The sequence below is a fragment of the Nuphar pumila genome, chromosome 4, assembly GCF_984573655.1.
Source record: "Nuphar pumila chromosome 4, dmNupPumi1.hap1.1, whole genome shotgun sequence".
Lineage (NCBI taxonomy): Eukaryota > Viridiplantae > Streptophyta > Magnoliopsida > Nymphaeales > Nymphaeaceae > Nuphar > Nuphar pumila.
The window spans coordinates 117,340,951-117,357,802 of record NC_143252.1 but is presented as its reverse complement, the minus strand read 5'-3'; the positions used below and the strand labels follow the sequence as shown (position 1 = coordinate 117,357,802).

The 16,852-nt window shown below is 38.9% G+C and overlaps 1 protein-coding gene across 1 annotated transcript; it reads right to left on the bottom strand.

Annotated features, from left to right (window-relative positions):
- Nucleotides 1-505: 505 nt before the first annotated feature.
- On the bottom strand, nt 506-16,384 carry LOC149840771 (serine/threonine-protein kinase D6PKL1-like). The gene is made up of 2 exons (XM_090003316.1): nt 14,942-16,384; nt 506-1,572 (listed from the first exon to the last, which is right to left on the bottom strand). Exons 1-2 carry the CDS (start codon nt 16,261-16,263, stop codon nt 684-686), a joined length of 2,211 nt encoding a protein of 736 aa, XP_089859442.1. The 5' UTR covers nt 16,264-16,384; the 3' UTR covers nt 506-683.
- Nucleotides 16,385-16,852: the final 468 nt, after the last annotated feature.

The window sequence follows — 16,852 nt, the reverse complement described above, 5'->3', positions numbered from 1 at the left end:
TAGAGTTGGGGTATCAAGAACAAAGGTGTACCTGAGGGCTACCGGATTACCGCCTGTGAACCGCCAACCGCCAGATTACTGCCTGAGAGTTGAGTGTAACAAAGAGAGGGTTAGGCGTTGAGAGAAAAGGGGGAGGGTGGGTTACGGTGTTTGAGAGGAGGCGTGAGAATAGGGAAAGAGCATTCATATAAGTGAGGGTAAGATTGTCATTTGGTATGAATTTAATTATAGTTATAATCTAACCATGGTTAGGTTGATGGCAAGCTAACGGAAGGACTGTTTGTTTTGCACTAACTGCAGAAAAGGTCGGGGACTGATTTGCAAATTCATAAAAGGGAGGGACTAATTTGAAAATCACTCAAAAGGCAGGGACTAATTTGCAAAAAACCCAATGTTTAAATTTAAAGGTACCATTCTGAAAATCGATTCATTCGATACCATAACTATAAATCATTAAAAAAAAAAGATTCTCTCTGAATGGATTTTAACAACATTGCTTTAGACAAAAGAAACACAAGCAACTGCATTCCTCATTTGGTCATTATTAGAAATGATGGCAAGAGATGAAACAGTTGCATGTGTTCCTGAATTAAATAAAAAAAATACAAGGGAGAAAAAACACAAAAAATAACAGTTCCCCTCAACAAAATGGAACAACTGGATAACTAAGAAAAAATCTATGATCAGAAGAAATCAATCTCTAAATAATTACCGGAAGATTTAACACCCACTCCTGCTGTGTTCTTCCCACATGCAGAAGCAGCTGGTACCTGCACCCTTGGTGCACAACCAATTTCAAATGGTCTTGGCACATCCGGTGGGCTGGCACACCTAATAAGGGCCCAATTAACATTCTGGAAAAATGGATGCTGCTTCACTTCTGTTGCACCCCGCCTATATGCAAGCCGACACTGTGGTTCTTTCACGAGCAAACCTCGGATCAAGTCCCTTGCAGCAAAGCTCACTGTTGGTGACTCTGGGAACCTCAGGGGCTGGCCTACCACATTAAAAAGGGTAGCACGGTTCCCTGACCCCTTGAAAGGAGTCTTTCCAAACAAAAGCTCGTAAAGAAAGATCCCAAATGTCCACCAATCTACAGCACTCCCATGGCCTTCACCTTTGATGATCTCTGGTGCCAAGTATTCATGAGTTCCGACAAAGGACATTGACCTGGCATTTGTGGGTTCTGCAATGAGCTCTGGAAGAGGACTGACTTGATTACCAACATCATTTTTGGGCTTAGTTTTGAGCATCATTTCTTTTCTTATACGGCCTGAAAGGAAGCGTGGTGTAAAGCAGGTGGGCTGCACACATGAAGGCTGGATCACACATGAAGGTTCCATACGGGCAGGTTGGACACGATATGAAGGATTTCTCTTGGATGGATCTGCATCTGCGTTTGCAGACTTTACAAGTGTTGGAGAAACAGCACACCTCAAGGACAGATCAAAGTCGGAAAGCATGATATGCCCATCATCTCTCACCAGTACATTCTCTGGTTTCAGGTCTCTGTAAATGATCCCAAGCATGTGTAGGTACTCCAAAGCAAGTAGGACCTCAGCCACATAAAACCTAGATGACAATTGAAGCTCAAGATTAGGAGCTGCAGCAGTAACAGGCTAATCTTCTTAGACAAGACGCTGAACTAATAAAGAAACACATCTTGGGAACAATGTTCCACACACAATGAATCTTCCAAAGAAGAAAAAAACTATAACAGAAATCAACGCAAGAATCCAGACACCAATGTCACTCTTGAAATATCTTGGTGAGGGTTTTTCTCAGGAAATTAAACAATAAGAATTCTCTCAGGAAAATTCAGGGAAGTTCTGAGACTAACAATAAAAATTGAAGTATTATACAAAAAAAAATTAAAAAATGAAATTCTCAAAAAGATTAGGTGAGATAATATCACAATATTTTCAATTTGAAGGCTTTTTTTTATCTCACTATTTTTCCTTGTTTCAAAATTTTCCCCATAAAACCCTCAAAAACATGATATTTTCAAAATATCATGAGATTTCGTGACTATGCATAAAAAACAGCTTAGTTCATGCAGCCGTAATCAATGTATACAAAAATCAAGTTGTCTTTAGAAATCGATCTATAATATTTGACAGTTCTAGGTCATATGCATGCCACAATCATGAAACCAACCAATGAATTTGCAAAAATGCCACAAACATTTTGGCAAAAGATCTCAAGCACCTCTTTGAACCTTATACTATAAGCTTACAATCTGTGCCACGTGGACATGGCCAAAAGGACACTAAACACACTGTTCTTGTGCAAATTTCTATTAAGAGTAATATATAGGGGGACGGGGCACGAGAGTAAATTGGAATACCTTTGTCACGTAGCATGTAACACGTTCATGGAATAGTCATCATTAGTATAGACCAACAAAAAGACCATAAGGGACCATCCTCTAGCATGGTTTAATATGTCTATCCACACCACAGGAAATGGAAATGCCACAAATGTTAAGCCTCAAACTGACTAACACTACAAGAAAAACTCTAATTAGCGACGGAAATTTGCGATAAATTTTTTCCGTCGCAAATTTGCGACGGATTAGCTAGCTAGAGAAAACTATCTGTCGCTAACATTCGAATTATTTGCGGAATTAGCAACGAAAAAAATTCTGTCGCTAATTAGCGACGGAACAATTCTGTTGTCACTTACCGACGGATCAGCGGTAGAAATTTTCCGTCACGAATCTGTTGCTAATTAGCAATGGATTCACGACAGAATTTTTTCGTCGCTAATTTCCCCCGTAAGACCCTAATGTGAGCTCCTTTCTTTCCCTTTTTGTTTCATCCGTCGCCCATCGCCTGCCGCCTGTCGACCAAGGTTGTTAAATGCGATGAGGCGAAGCGAGGCGTTGAGCCTGTTATGAAGCGAGGCGTAAGCCTCGAGGCGTTGAAGCGTAAGCTTCATGATCAAAATAATAAAATATATAATATTAATAAAATAATGAAATTTTATTAATAATTTTACCTTAAAACATAGATGATAAAGAACATTCACCAGAATTAAAAAGTTTTCTCTGGCATTCTTTTTGAGTTTAGCAGAAAAAAAAATCTGCCAACGCCTTCTTCAAACTGCAAACACTTACAAATTAAAAAGTTTATAAAATCCACCACTATAAAGGGTACCAAAATTTAGAAAGGAAAAGCCTATTCCTTGAAACAGTCCAGGCTAGAAATCAAATTTGAACTCCGATCAGTCAGTTCATGTTTGGATGGGGTAGGAAACGAGTTTAGGTACAAACTCCATTTAGATTCAAACCTGTTCAGGAACAGTTTGGGTCAGACATGAAAACAGGTCAAATACAAACGACTTTGGCACTACACTTTTCCTACCAAATAACCAAGACGAGATTCGATCTTCAGACCCCAATATTCCAACCTATGGATCTACGACCCCAAATGAACGATATTGTACAGGGGTGATATCATACTTTGAAATCCACAAGGGGAGATGAGAAGAAAAAAGGGTAGAAAACAAAAGAAATTTTGTTGGGGGAAAAGTAGGTGACTCACCTTCAAGCGCCTTCTTCTGCTGCCACGAGTGAAGCAACCGAGCAACACGTTTCAAGAGCCCCAACCCCCAACCGTCTCCTCCGTCCTCTTTAGGCAACCATCGCGCCCGCTGGTGCAGACGGCATTCACAAGACAAGAGTGGGAGATGGCGTCGACTCAGGAGGAACAGGAGAATAGAAACAGGGTGGAGGACGCAGGTCCGAAAGGCCTGGAGCCGTACCGGGCAACTGCGCAGCAGAACACCCTCGAAGCGATCCGAGCCAAGCTAAACTTTGCGTGGAGGCCGAGCCTGGTGACGCTGATGCTTACGCCTTAGAAGCGAAGCGCGTCTCGATGTGAGGCGCACGCTTCACCCATGTGAAGCGTGCGCTTCAAGACTCAAACGCTTCACTACAGCGCCTCAGCACCTTCAGCGTGCGCTTCGCCTCTGAAGCGTACACTTCAGGTACTGAGGCGTTCGCCTCTCACAACACTGTTGTCGACCTCCCCCTTCGACTCAGTCCCCCTCTTACCTTCGCTCCCCTCTCTTTCGCTCACGTCATTTTTTCAGCCGGCGAGCCCCTTCCGGCAACCCCCTTCCGACCTCACCCCGTCTCCCTCTCCCGACTCCGGTTTCTCTCATCTACCGACACCAACGCCGGCGCCTTTCAGGTAACCCCTAACTCCCCTCTCTCTTTCCTTTTTCGCCGGTCGGCGAGCCCCTTTCTTTCCCTCTATTTCCTTTTTCGACAGGGAGGGGCCGAGCCCCCTAACTGTCTCTCGGTCTTACGGGATGCTAGGGAGGGGCTCGACCCCCTCCCTGTCTTACGGGATGCGAGGGAGGGGCTCGGCCCCCTCCCTGTTCTTTTTTAGATAGGGAGGGGTTGAGCCATCTCCCTGTCTTACGGGATGCGAGGGAGGCACTCGGCCCCCTCCCTGTTCTATTTTCGCCAGGGAGGGGCCGAGCCACCTCCCTGTCTCCCTGTCTTACGGGATGCGAGGGAGGGGCTCGTCCCCCTCCCTCTTCTTTTTTCGCCAGGGAGGGGCTGAACCCCTTTCCTGTCTTATGGGATACGAGGGAGTAGATTGTTTTGTATTGTATTATTTTGTATATTTGTGCTTTGCAGGTACGTAGCTAAGCTAATTGCGCGATACTTAGTGCTAAGCATCGCATGCGGTTAAAAATGCAATGCAAAAAGAAATAAGAAAAAAATGCAAAGGCAAAAGCAATGCAAATCGGGTAAATACCCGTGGTGAGTAAGTGATGCAAGCGCATCACAGGTTATTTAATTTCTTGGATGCAACATTTTTTTGTTCACACACTAACTTAGTTGTGGATATCTAGGACTGCTTTAATGGAATTCAGAGATCATACTGAGCATGATTTTAATGTATGAAAATATAAGTGTTTTTATTTTTAGAGTTCGGATTTCATGCTAGTCATGGTAGTAGTTAACGGGATATTGAAGTGTGTTTGTTGTAGGTACATATATGACATTATTTTGATATGAATGATTTGAATATATTGCAATGTTTGATGTGACTGGATCCATGCTTGCATGAAGTTATTTTCAATTTGATTATGCCTTCCATGTGAAATTGTATCATGAAAACATGCTTCAAATGAATGTATCGTGTTATGAATGAGTTTGCATTTGAAAATGAATGATAAGTTATCAATGATTCAAACATGCTTCAAATGAATGGTTTTGCACATGAAAATATTAAGCTATCAATGGATGCATCATAGTTCTTGTGATTGAATGACATCATATATATATATATATATGTGTGTGTATGTGTGTGTGTGATATGTATATCAAATCATTACATTCACCATGAATGCATGATAAATTAGATATTTTGTTCATCAGAGCATTCTTATGATTCTCTTTTAACTTGTTAAGATAATATATGTACCATCATAGGACAAAATGACTGCAAACCGTGAATGAATGTACCATAGGATAGTTGACAATGATGTATCGCTTAAATATATAGATGTATTGTCAGTTTTATTGAATTTGCAATGACAAGTGTCAGTACAGTGGATCCCACAGGTCAGATCAGGTGCCCCTGCACGATGTGTAAGAACAATCGATTTGTAGAACCTCATGGCGTTAAACATCACCTATACAAGAAGGGTTTTGTGAGTGATTATCAGAATTAGACGCTTTATGGTAAAGAATTTTGGAATAATTTTGACGCACGGGTGGATGTAGTGCACAATAATCCATATGTGGATTTGATATTTGATGCAGCAGGACCAGAACTGGGTTCTGCTATGGGTCCTAGTGATGTACCAACTGGGGTAGAGAAAGAAACAGCAAACGATGCAACTAGTAGATTTTATGATTTACTTAAAGATGCTGATGAGCCACTTTTGAATGATTGCGAGAGTCACACTATCTTGTCTGCAGTTCTTCAACTAATGAATTTGAAATTCGAGTATAATTTGAGTCAATAATGTTTTGACCGTTTGTGCTCTATTGTGAAGAGTATGTTGCCCAAAGATGAGAAATTGCCACAAAATTTCTATCGTGCGAAGGTTATTGTCCACGCTTTAGGTATGAGGTATCAAAAGATAGATGTTTGTCCAAATCACTGCATGTTGTATTTTAAAGATCAAGAAAATAGCAGATCATATCCGTCATGTGGGCATCATCGGTTCAAGCCAAAGACAATGAGCAATGGTAGCACGAGGTCAAAAGAAGTGTCATACAAGTCGCTCCGCTACTTCCCTCTGACCCCTAGATTGCAACAATTGTATATGTATTCGATGATAGCTACACACATGAGATGGCATGCAAATAAAGTTTGACATGATGAAGACAAGATCGTGGATCCTGTTGACGCGAAAGCTTGGAAGCACTTTGATCTTACTCATCAGATCTTCGCAATAGAAGTGAGAAATGTTAGGCTCGATTTATGTACAGATGAATTTAATCCATTGGGGGGTAGATCAACCCCATACTCGTGTTTGCCAGTATTTGTCACCCCATACAACCTTCCTCCAAGCTTGTGTATGAAGCGTCAAAATCTTTTCTTGTCACTATTGATCCCTGACCTGACGTCTCTGGGCCAAAATCTTGATGTATATTTAAGGTCATTGATTGATGAACTGAAAATATTGTGGGATTACGGTGTTCTCACGTAAGATGCCCACAAAAAAACAAAACTTCAATATGAATGCTGTTGTTCTATGGACAATTAGTGATTTCCCTACCTATGGTATGTTATCTGGTTAGAGCACACATGAAAGGTTGACATGTCCGTACTGTATGGAGGATACCAAATCTTTTAGATTGACGCATGGAAAGAAGCTGTGTTGGTTTGATTGTCACCGTCGATTTCTACCCAACGACTGTATGTTCCGACGATAAATGAATGCATTCAAAGCAGGCACAACTGAAATATAAGGTTCACCTACATGGTTGTCTGGCATAAAGATTTTAAGACGATTGCGATACTTTTCATATGAACTGACAAATATTCGTAGTGCGAGACCCTTCCTTGGATCTGGGAAGGATCACAATTGGACAAATAAATCTATATTTTGGAAACTACCATATTGGCCGACCTTATTGATACGACATAATTTGGATGTGATGCATGTGGAGAAAAATGTGTTTGATAATGTGTTCAATACGGTAATGAATGTCAAAGAGAAAAAAAAAGATAATTTGAAAGTCTGTATGAATTTAAAAGTAATATGTAAAAGACTAGAATTGAAACTCAAAGAGTATAATGGCAAAGTACTGAAACCAAAGGCAAGGTACGTGCTTGGACCAGATCAAGTAAAGCAGGCATACCAGTGGTTGAGACAATTGAGATTTTCAAATGAATACGTCTCTAACATTGCTCGGGCTGTAAAGATAGACGAGGGACAATTATATGAGTTGAAGAGCCATGATTGCCATGTTATCATGTAACGGTTGATTCTCCTAGCATTTCATAATATGTTAGACAAACCTATATGGGGGATATTATCCAAGTTAGGTTGATTTTTTAGAACATTGTGTGCATCGAAAGTTGTAGTAACTGAGATAAAGAATCTAGAGGATTCTGTTGTCACTACTATTTGTCAGCTAGAGAAGATATTTCCTCCAGCATTTTTTGACGTTATGGAACATGTGATCATACACTTGCCATATGAACTTAGGGTTGGTGGTCCTGTGCAATATCGATGGATGTACCCATTTGAAAGATAAATTTTTTTATATATTTTTCTCTCTAATGCTATTTGAAATTTATTGTATTACAAGATGTATATTATTGACAGATGCATGTTTGGCCTCAAAAAAATGGTTCAGAATAAAGCAAGAGTGGAGGGTTCAATTTGTAAGGCGTACACTTTAAAAAAGATTTCAAATTTCTCATCTATGTACTTTGAGTCTCACATTCCAACACGTTACACTTGCCCACCTCGTAATGATGATGGAGAACAAGTTATTGTGGCTGACAAACTGTCGATATTTAAACCACTTGGAAATGCCTTTGGCAGTTGCCGATCAAGACTCTTGAAAGATCGAGAGCAAGACGCAACACAAATCTATATCCTTTTAAATTACTCAGAGATCGACCCCTAGATCGAGTAAGTATAAATAATATGTTATACTAAGTTCTCTACATACATGGTTCAGTAATATAATTATTTGTTAAGTGCAGACGATTTGATCTGAAGTTGCGAAGAGAACTTTCCCATCTCACTGATTCAGAATTACAAAAAGAACGTGAAAATAAGTTTGTGGCGTGGTTGAAAGAGTTGGTAAGGACGATGACATGCATTCTTTCCGTGTAAACAACAATATGTTACTTAATTGGTCGTGTTTACAGTCATTGTTTATGCTTGTAGGTCCGTCATGGTGATGTTAATGACAAATAAATATGTGATTTACAAAATGGTCCAACCAAAGTTGTGTAATGTTACAACGGATACATCGTAAATGGTTATCGATTCCATACAAAAGACTACGGTGTAAACAAGTCAACGATGAATAGTGGCGTGTGTGTCCAGGGTAGCAGTTACAGTGAAAATGAAATTGACTACTACGGTGTTATAGAAGAAATAATGAAGTTGATTTACTTAGGCATAAATAACAGGGTAACTTTAATTAAGTGTCATTGGTTTGATCCCACACAAAACCTCAGGCATTGTGGAGGTGAATCATAAATCAATGTTTGGAACATATGAACCATTCATAATAGCATCGCAAGCTCAACAAGTTTACTATACTTCACATCCGAATACAAGAAAGTCAGATAGAAATGAATGATGGGCGGTTTGCAAGGTGAAGTCTAAACTATACCCCGAGTATGATCAGTTACAGGAAGACAAGATTATTGAAGAGGGTGATTACTATCAATCAGATGATATGTATGACTTCTCTTATGGTCACGATGTCACATCTCCATTATTCGATGGCACACGTATGAAAGAATGTGATCCAAATGATATACTAAGTGGATGGGCGCCCAATGAAGAAGAAGAGGACTAAGAGGAGAAGGAAGAAGAATATGAAAGTCAAACAAGTGATGAGGAAGCATACTCGAGCTAGTGAAAACAAGGTTTTAAAACCCGTGACTCGGAACTCGACTCGTTCTTTATTGACTCGTGACTCGGCGGGTCAACTCGGTGACTCAAACCGGGTTTTGTTAACTTTTGATTTTAAAAGAAAAACAATATGTAATTTGTCTCAAACCATGTTTTTCAGTAAATATATAGTCTAAAGAGTTGACAGTAAAAAATTGCAAGTTCAGAGTAGAAAAAGTACAAACTTCTTCATAACAAGGTCACATGAAAAGATCAAGTTACATGAAGAAACTTCTTCGTAACAAGCATGTCTTTGGTATTCAATGAAGGCCCCATGTAACTGAGTCTAGAAACATACTTAAACTCAAGTTTCTAAATAGAATGGTTTAGGAATTTCAGCTAAACTTCTCCATAAGACACCCTAGCTTTTGTTAGCTTTCCTTTCTAGTGATCTCACCTCATTGAGAACAACAACACATCATCTTGCATAAAAAGCCAGATTGAATTAGTTGCAACAAGGTAAAACAACAATAAGAGAATGAATCACTAGAAGAAATTCCAATTATGACCAAGGGAAATGCTGTCACATGGATACATGTACAAGCATACTGTACAAGATCAGCACAACTGGTATGATATGGGTGTTTCTGTGAAAAAATAAGGATGACAGGGTACAGATTGTTATGCACAGGTGTGATACAGACTTTGTACAAAAATGTATTTTTATATACAATGAAGGATATGATACGTGTTCATAAAACAACACTCAAAGGCACCCAACACCAGAACATGAAGTACAAGCACCGATACATGTATGCTTCACTTTTTTGTTAGATCTTTGAATCATTTTTTTTGCCAATATGTTTAATCAACACATAAAGATTGATAGATTATTGTATCTTTGAACTGGTTTGTCTTGTAATTTATTATTTATTATTAAACTGTTATTTTGAAATACCCAAAAAATCAAATTTCAAATATCCCAGAACTCGGCCAAGTCTGATAGAGACTGACCGAGTCAAGGCCGAGTCAAGGCAAGCCGAGTTTACCCTGCTGGGTTGACTCGCTGGAGGGCCGAGCCGAGTCAACCGAGTCACCGAGTTGACTCGACGAGTTTTAAAACCATGAGTGAAATACATTTTGTAATAGATACCTTATGTTTGATGTGAATGATTTAAATGATTTAAATGATTTAAATGTATTGAAATGTATTACAATGATTTGAATGTATTGTAATGTTTGATGTGAATGATTTGAATGTATTGCAATGTTTGATGTGAATGATTTGCAATGATTTGATTTGAATGTATTGAAATATTTGAATGTATTGCATGAAGTTATTTTCGATTTGATTATGTATCCATTAACATATAGAGTTGTGTAACTGATCCAAATAAAATTTTTATTTGTTAGAATATAGTTCGTGGAGGTCACAGTGGTCGAGCACCCAGTGGTAGCCAGTCTCAACTTTCATTTTCACGGGCTGCTTCGATAGGTATATCATTTAACTAATTGTATACTTGATTAGTTTAAATATGCATTGTGTGAATTTCTAACTTAATTTTCTATAGATGATGTTTCGTCTGCACATGACCCACCTATACTATTTATTCATACACGTCACGAGACAACGCCGGATGTAGGGTCTTCTCAGTCTGACACACAACGACTCATTCAAATAGTATATATCGATAGTCGACCGTAAGTATTTCATTATCACTTGTTCAATATTTATCTTATAAATAGTGTATATCGACACTCGATTGTTAATGTGTATCAATTCATGTACAGCGCGAGGTTCGAGCCACAAAAAGTAGTACGAAAAATTAGAAAATCACTACTACAGCATCTTCCAAGACCGATCGCTCAATAGAAAGAGTACCCGAAAAAGGTGTTGGACAAATTATTGTCCTCATTCATGGTATGCAATCGTTTATCATAACTACTGTGTTTTATATTTAATTTTTTGTTATAGTCATGTGTTAACTTTCTAAAAATATTTGTAGGCTTCGCATCGCTTTGCGACTGCGAACAAGGAGAAGGACGCGAGGGTAGAGTGGCAGAAGGTTGTTAATCGATTTGCTGATATGTTGCATAATATGAAGATTGCATCAATAAAAGCAATTGGTGGGATAGATGATCCATTGCAGTAGAAGGGTCATGGCCCTTCTACTATCATGAGAGATTATTGGGAGGGAATGTGCGACAAGTGGGCGATCAATGAATTTTGAAACCGCTCAGCAAAGGCTGCACAAAACCGAGCGAATATGCCCGATGCCCATCTACACAGGTGAATCTAAGACTTTTGGGAGCCACCAGAAGAAAATGGTAACTCATCAATATACTCTCAAATTTATAAGTATTTTTGCATACTTTTTAATTGATTTTTTTATCATTTAACCTTGCAGGAAGCAGAAAAACGAGGCATTATGCCTTACAAGGATGAGTTTGTTGAAACATATAAACGTAAGAGCACGGAAGAGTTTGTATCAGAGAAGGCGAGAGAGACATCAATATGTATTTATTGTATTAATAAACATTGTAATATACAAGTTACTATGAATTACATTATCATAAACATTGTAATTCTTAATTCTTAATTCATATTGTAATCATTACTTTGTAGGAGTCATACAAGTAGCAGATATTAGAGCGATATGGCGATGACTCCACTCAGCATACGCCTTTTGATCCTGCAGCATGGGTGACTGCAACCGATGAACCCCAAAAAGGTCGTATGTTCAGGTTTGAGAGTAACATGAACACCGCACTAGTCGTTGCCTCCTGCAGTCAGGGCTCTCAAAGTTCTCCCACCAGCATAAACTCCCACTGTCCGATTGACCCTGCTATGTCTTGGGATGGTGTCTGTCAGCGTCTTGAGGACAAAATGCGTGACTTTTTACATAAAGTCATTCTCAACCTTGTCCATAATGAGTTGTGCAACTTTTTTTGGGACAGGGGAACGTCTGAATTCAATATGAGCTCTGGTGCCCGTCAGGTATAAAGATTCATGTAATTTGTTTTATGTCGTTAGATTTCAAGTTAGTATATGCATGATTGAACACATATAAGCATGATTTCATCACTATAAAATTGTTTGACTGCTTTATAACACATATATGCATGATTGAATCACTATGAAAGTTTTTTGACAACCTTAGAACACATATAAGCATTCTTTCATCACTATGACAACTTTATAACACATATAAGCATTATATTAACATATATGAAAGTTTTTTTATTGCCTTATAACATATATATGCATGATTGAATCAATATGAAAGTTTTTTGACAACCTTAAAACATATATATGCATGATTGAATAACTATGAAAGTTTTTTTACTGTCTTATAACACATATGAGCATGATTGAATAACTATGAAAGTTTTTTTACTGTCTTATAACACATATGAGCATGATTGAATCACTATGAAAGTTTTTTTACAACCTTAGAACACATATGAGCATAATATTAACATATATGAAAGTTTTTTTACTGCCTTATAACACATATATGCATGATTGAATCAATATGAAAGTTTTTTGACAACCTTAGAATACATATATGCATGATTGAATCACTATTAAAGCTTTTTGACAACCTTAGAATACATATAAGCATGATTTCATCACTATGAAATTGTTTTACTTCCTTAGAACACATATATGCATGATTGAATCACTATAAAAAAAATTTACTACCTTAGAACACATATATGCATGATTGAATCATTATGAAAGTTTTTTGACAACCTTAGAACACATATAAGTATGATTTCATCACTATGAAAGTTTTTTGACTGCCTTATAAAACATATATGCATGATTGTGATACATAACACATTTATTTGACAGCCTTATAAACATTATATGCATGCGTGAATTATTGTGACATTTTTTTGACAACCTTAGAACACATATCTGCATGATTGAATCACTATGAATTTTTTTTGTCAGTCTTAGAACACATTTCTGAATTCTGTTATTGTCATTCACTTTATTGCTAGTTGATGTGTCATTCAACCATTTACTTTGATTGCATTAGACTAGGTGCATTACATATAATTTATTTCATTATATTTTGTTTATTAATACTAACATTTTGGTTCTCTCGTAGGATGCTGGAGATGATCAACGTAGAGGAGCTGATGGAGGCATGGATGGAGGGGCAGATCGAAACAATGAAGAGGATAATGCCCCGAATCTTAACGATGATTAGATTCATCTGTTTAATTTGTTTCACGTACTTGTAACTAATTAGAACTTGGCAAAGACTGTATTGTAACTTATAACTTGTGTTAAATTTGTTTCACCTGCTTTGTATATGTATTTTTTATGTATACTTTGTTTTTTATACAAAGGTTATATAAATTGTATAACGAGAAATTTTTTTCGATATTCATATTTCAAAAAAATAAATTAAATTTTTTTAAAATTTGCAATGGATTAGCAACGGATATTATCCGTCGCCAATTTAAATCAGTCGATGTTTTGCGACGGAATTTAATCCGTCGCTAATCTCTCGCTCAATTGGCGACAGACATTAGCGACAGATACATATTTGTCGTTAAATTTTAGCGACAGATTAGCGATTAAATACATTCCTTCGCAAAACCAAATCAAAACCAAATCAGACCTTATTTAGCGACGGATTAGCGACAAACATTATCCGTCGCTAATCCGTCGCTAATTAGCGACAGATTGGCAAGAGATAAATTATGTCGCATTTTAGCGACCAGAATTATGCGACGGCCGATTTCTGTCGTTAATCCGTCGCTAAACACGTTAACGACAGATTAACGACGGATAGCGTCCATCGCTAATCCGCATTTTTCTTGTAGTGTAAAAGGATCAAACATCATAGCTAGATTGGTAGTTGGACTATCTTAGCTGATGGTTCTTCAATTCAAATGCACCAAGGGTTCTAAGAAAAGATATTGCTCATTTCAATCTTGAAATGCAGGGTACACATTCATTACAAGACTGAAAAATCTAACTCACAGATCAAAAACACACAGCCACGGGACTCGACTGGTCCATATTTAACTTAGGACTTGCCCGAGTCATTTGTACTTTCCACACACACAGAGGAACCTGGTCAATCGATTGGGTCAACTAGGTTAGGTGCAAATCCAGGTTGAGTTGGGCCAGTCATTGGGTAGACTCAGCAGATTTTTAAACAATGGTCTTACTGTTGTTGTTAGACAACATAAAAGAACTGCCTTTTCCCCTGCAAAGCTTCTTGTTTCACAACAACCATCTCCATAACCCACTAATACATCCTTAATGGTAAGAGTTTAGATGCAAACTTTTAACTACCTACAAAATCTTTAAAAATGTGTTCATATTCACAAAACCTGAACTTAAATATAGCAAGAAAATGTGCGGTTGTAGCTGGACCTTAGCAATGACAATTCTAAGATGACATGTTGTCAGCAAAGACACCTTGACAATTGACAGTAGAGAAGAGTTGGAACAAAGACAAACACATGAATGTGCTCAATATGTTGGAAATTTCTCAAAAGAATCCTGATAAATTTTCAAATGGAAACAAGAATTCAGCAATAAGCAATGCTCACAGAATTTTGAATCGAAACAGAACCTTGAACTTCATAATGAATATTTACAATGGAAGACACCAGAGCTCTTGGTAACACCAGAATTTTTGGGTAGGATAAAGGCAAAACAGATCAGAACATTTTTGGCATCAGAACTAGCCATACCATAATCTACTAGCAGCGCACATATATAAAATAGTTCAAACTCCATGCACAATATGTACATGACAAAAGCCGCAAATGGCAAATGCCATGCTCCAGATCAACAGGACACCACACAATGAAACCTTTGAAAATGTAAAAAGGGTTCAAAGAAACAAACCTAGCTGCATGTTCAGGAAAATACTTTCCTTGTTGCCTCTGCCGAAGAGTGTGCAGGTCGCCCCCAGGACAAAACTCCATGACCAAACACGAAAATGAATCGGTCTCAAAATGGGAATACAAAGTTGGTAGAAATGGATGATCTAGACACTGCAATATCTCTCTTTCTGTTTGAGCCCTTAGCAATTTCTTCCTACTGGCAAGCGCCCCTTTGTCCATTACCTTCGTAGCAAAGTAGCAATTGGTTCCACACAGTTCTGCCAGATAAACACTGCCTATATCCCCGCATCCCAACCTCTTTAAAAGCCTAAAATGGCTTAGTCCCAAAACCCCCTCACGCCCCCGAACTTCCCGAATAGCTTCCCATTTAGAGTCATTTCCCTTGTGAGGTTTGTTAATGCTGCTGAAGCTCTCGTCACTAACATTGCTGCTATTACTGCCTCTGCACATTCTACTCTTCCCACTTTCAAAAAAATCTGCATGGGCGTCACTAATTTTAGTACTTCCACCAGTGTTCTCGGCGTCCCATGTTCTGCCACTAACCATTGCACTGTTAGCTTCAGCAAGCTGATCACTACCACGAATGCTGCCTGAAGCTGTTCTATAGTTGCTAGTAGTGAATGAAGAATCCGATCCAGAAGCCGTTTCACCACGAGTTTCTGTAATGCATTCTGCCTCATACTCACGAGCACCAACCAGCATTGGCACATTTTCCACCTGTTTGGGTAACTTGGGACATGAATCAAGTTCAGAAGACAACTTATCGTTAAAGATAGTCTGTTTTATAGACGCCTCATTACAAATAACTAGAGGATCAGGGTCACTATCCTCACATTCTAAAGCAAGCTGCTTCAGTGTGAGAGCACTCCCTGCTCTAGTTGGACTTACAGCTACACCAGGCGTTGTCATGCATAGCTTCGAGGGTGAATCTTGAGATGTCCCCTTATGTGTAGGCGATCGTAAACGGCCGGTTTCTGAACAATCGGGCGCACCTTCGCGGGCAATCACCTGCTGCACACTGTTGATCGAATGCTTCACGGAGGAGTTTGCAGCTGGGGATCCTGCGCCGTGTTTCCGGGGCGATTTTAGTGATCTTGGTTGCGGCTGATGAGTACCCAAAGAGGAATGAGGGGGTTGGCCATGGTGGTGGTGTTGGTAACAGGTTGGTGGATTGGAAGAAGGATTGTTAGTGACGGAAACGGCGGAGGGCACGCCTAGAAACGTCTCCCTGGAGCAATTGGGTGATGGGGGAGATGAAACCCGGTGCCCCACTTGCACACACGAATCCTTTCTGAGGATTGCCGATAATCCGGAAGCGGCCATCGATCAAGCCGTTGTCGCCAATATAATCGAGAAACTAACCACGTTGATCAAATGTATCCATTCGTCATCACCTTTCTTCACTCCAAACCCTGAAAGAACAAAAAGACGTCAAGATCGATCTCGTCAGGAAATTCAAATCGTAGAACGTCTCAACAGAAACCCCCAACTCTTGCTTAATGTGAGAATGATCCCAGAACGATCAAAATGATCCCCAAAATCGAAAGAATAAGATCAAATGGCTAAAACCACCACAAGAAAATACCCACATTTCGACGCCAAACAAGGGAAGGAAGAGTTAGGAAAGATTAAGATCCAGAGTTGATCGCCACTTCAACACGCTTGAACAATATCAAAGATAAAACATTGAGAAGGGAATCGGAAAGAAAGAAAAACTACGGGTTTTACGATCTTCAGAAGAAATGAGAAAAAAAAGAGACTTTAGATCAAGAACAGAGCACGAAACTTCACCTTTGATAAGAAAAGGAGAGAGAGAGAGAGAGAGAGAGAGAGAGTAATAAGAAAAGGATAAATAGAAAGAGTGTGGGGGAAGTTCTGCCGTGTCGTCTTGCATGCCCATCACATCCCAATT

Excerpts from the sequence above, each read along its gene's own strand:
- LOC149840771 (XM_090003316.1), bottom strand. The coding sequence starts at position 16,263 with ATGGCCGCTTCCGGATTATCGGCAATCCTCAGAAAGGATTCGTGTGTG. Across the intron at positions 1,573-14,941 it reads TTTCCTGAACATGCAGCTAG|GTTTTATGTGGCTGAGGTCC; the intron begins GTTTGTTTCTTT and ends ATTGTCATCTAG.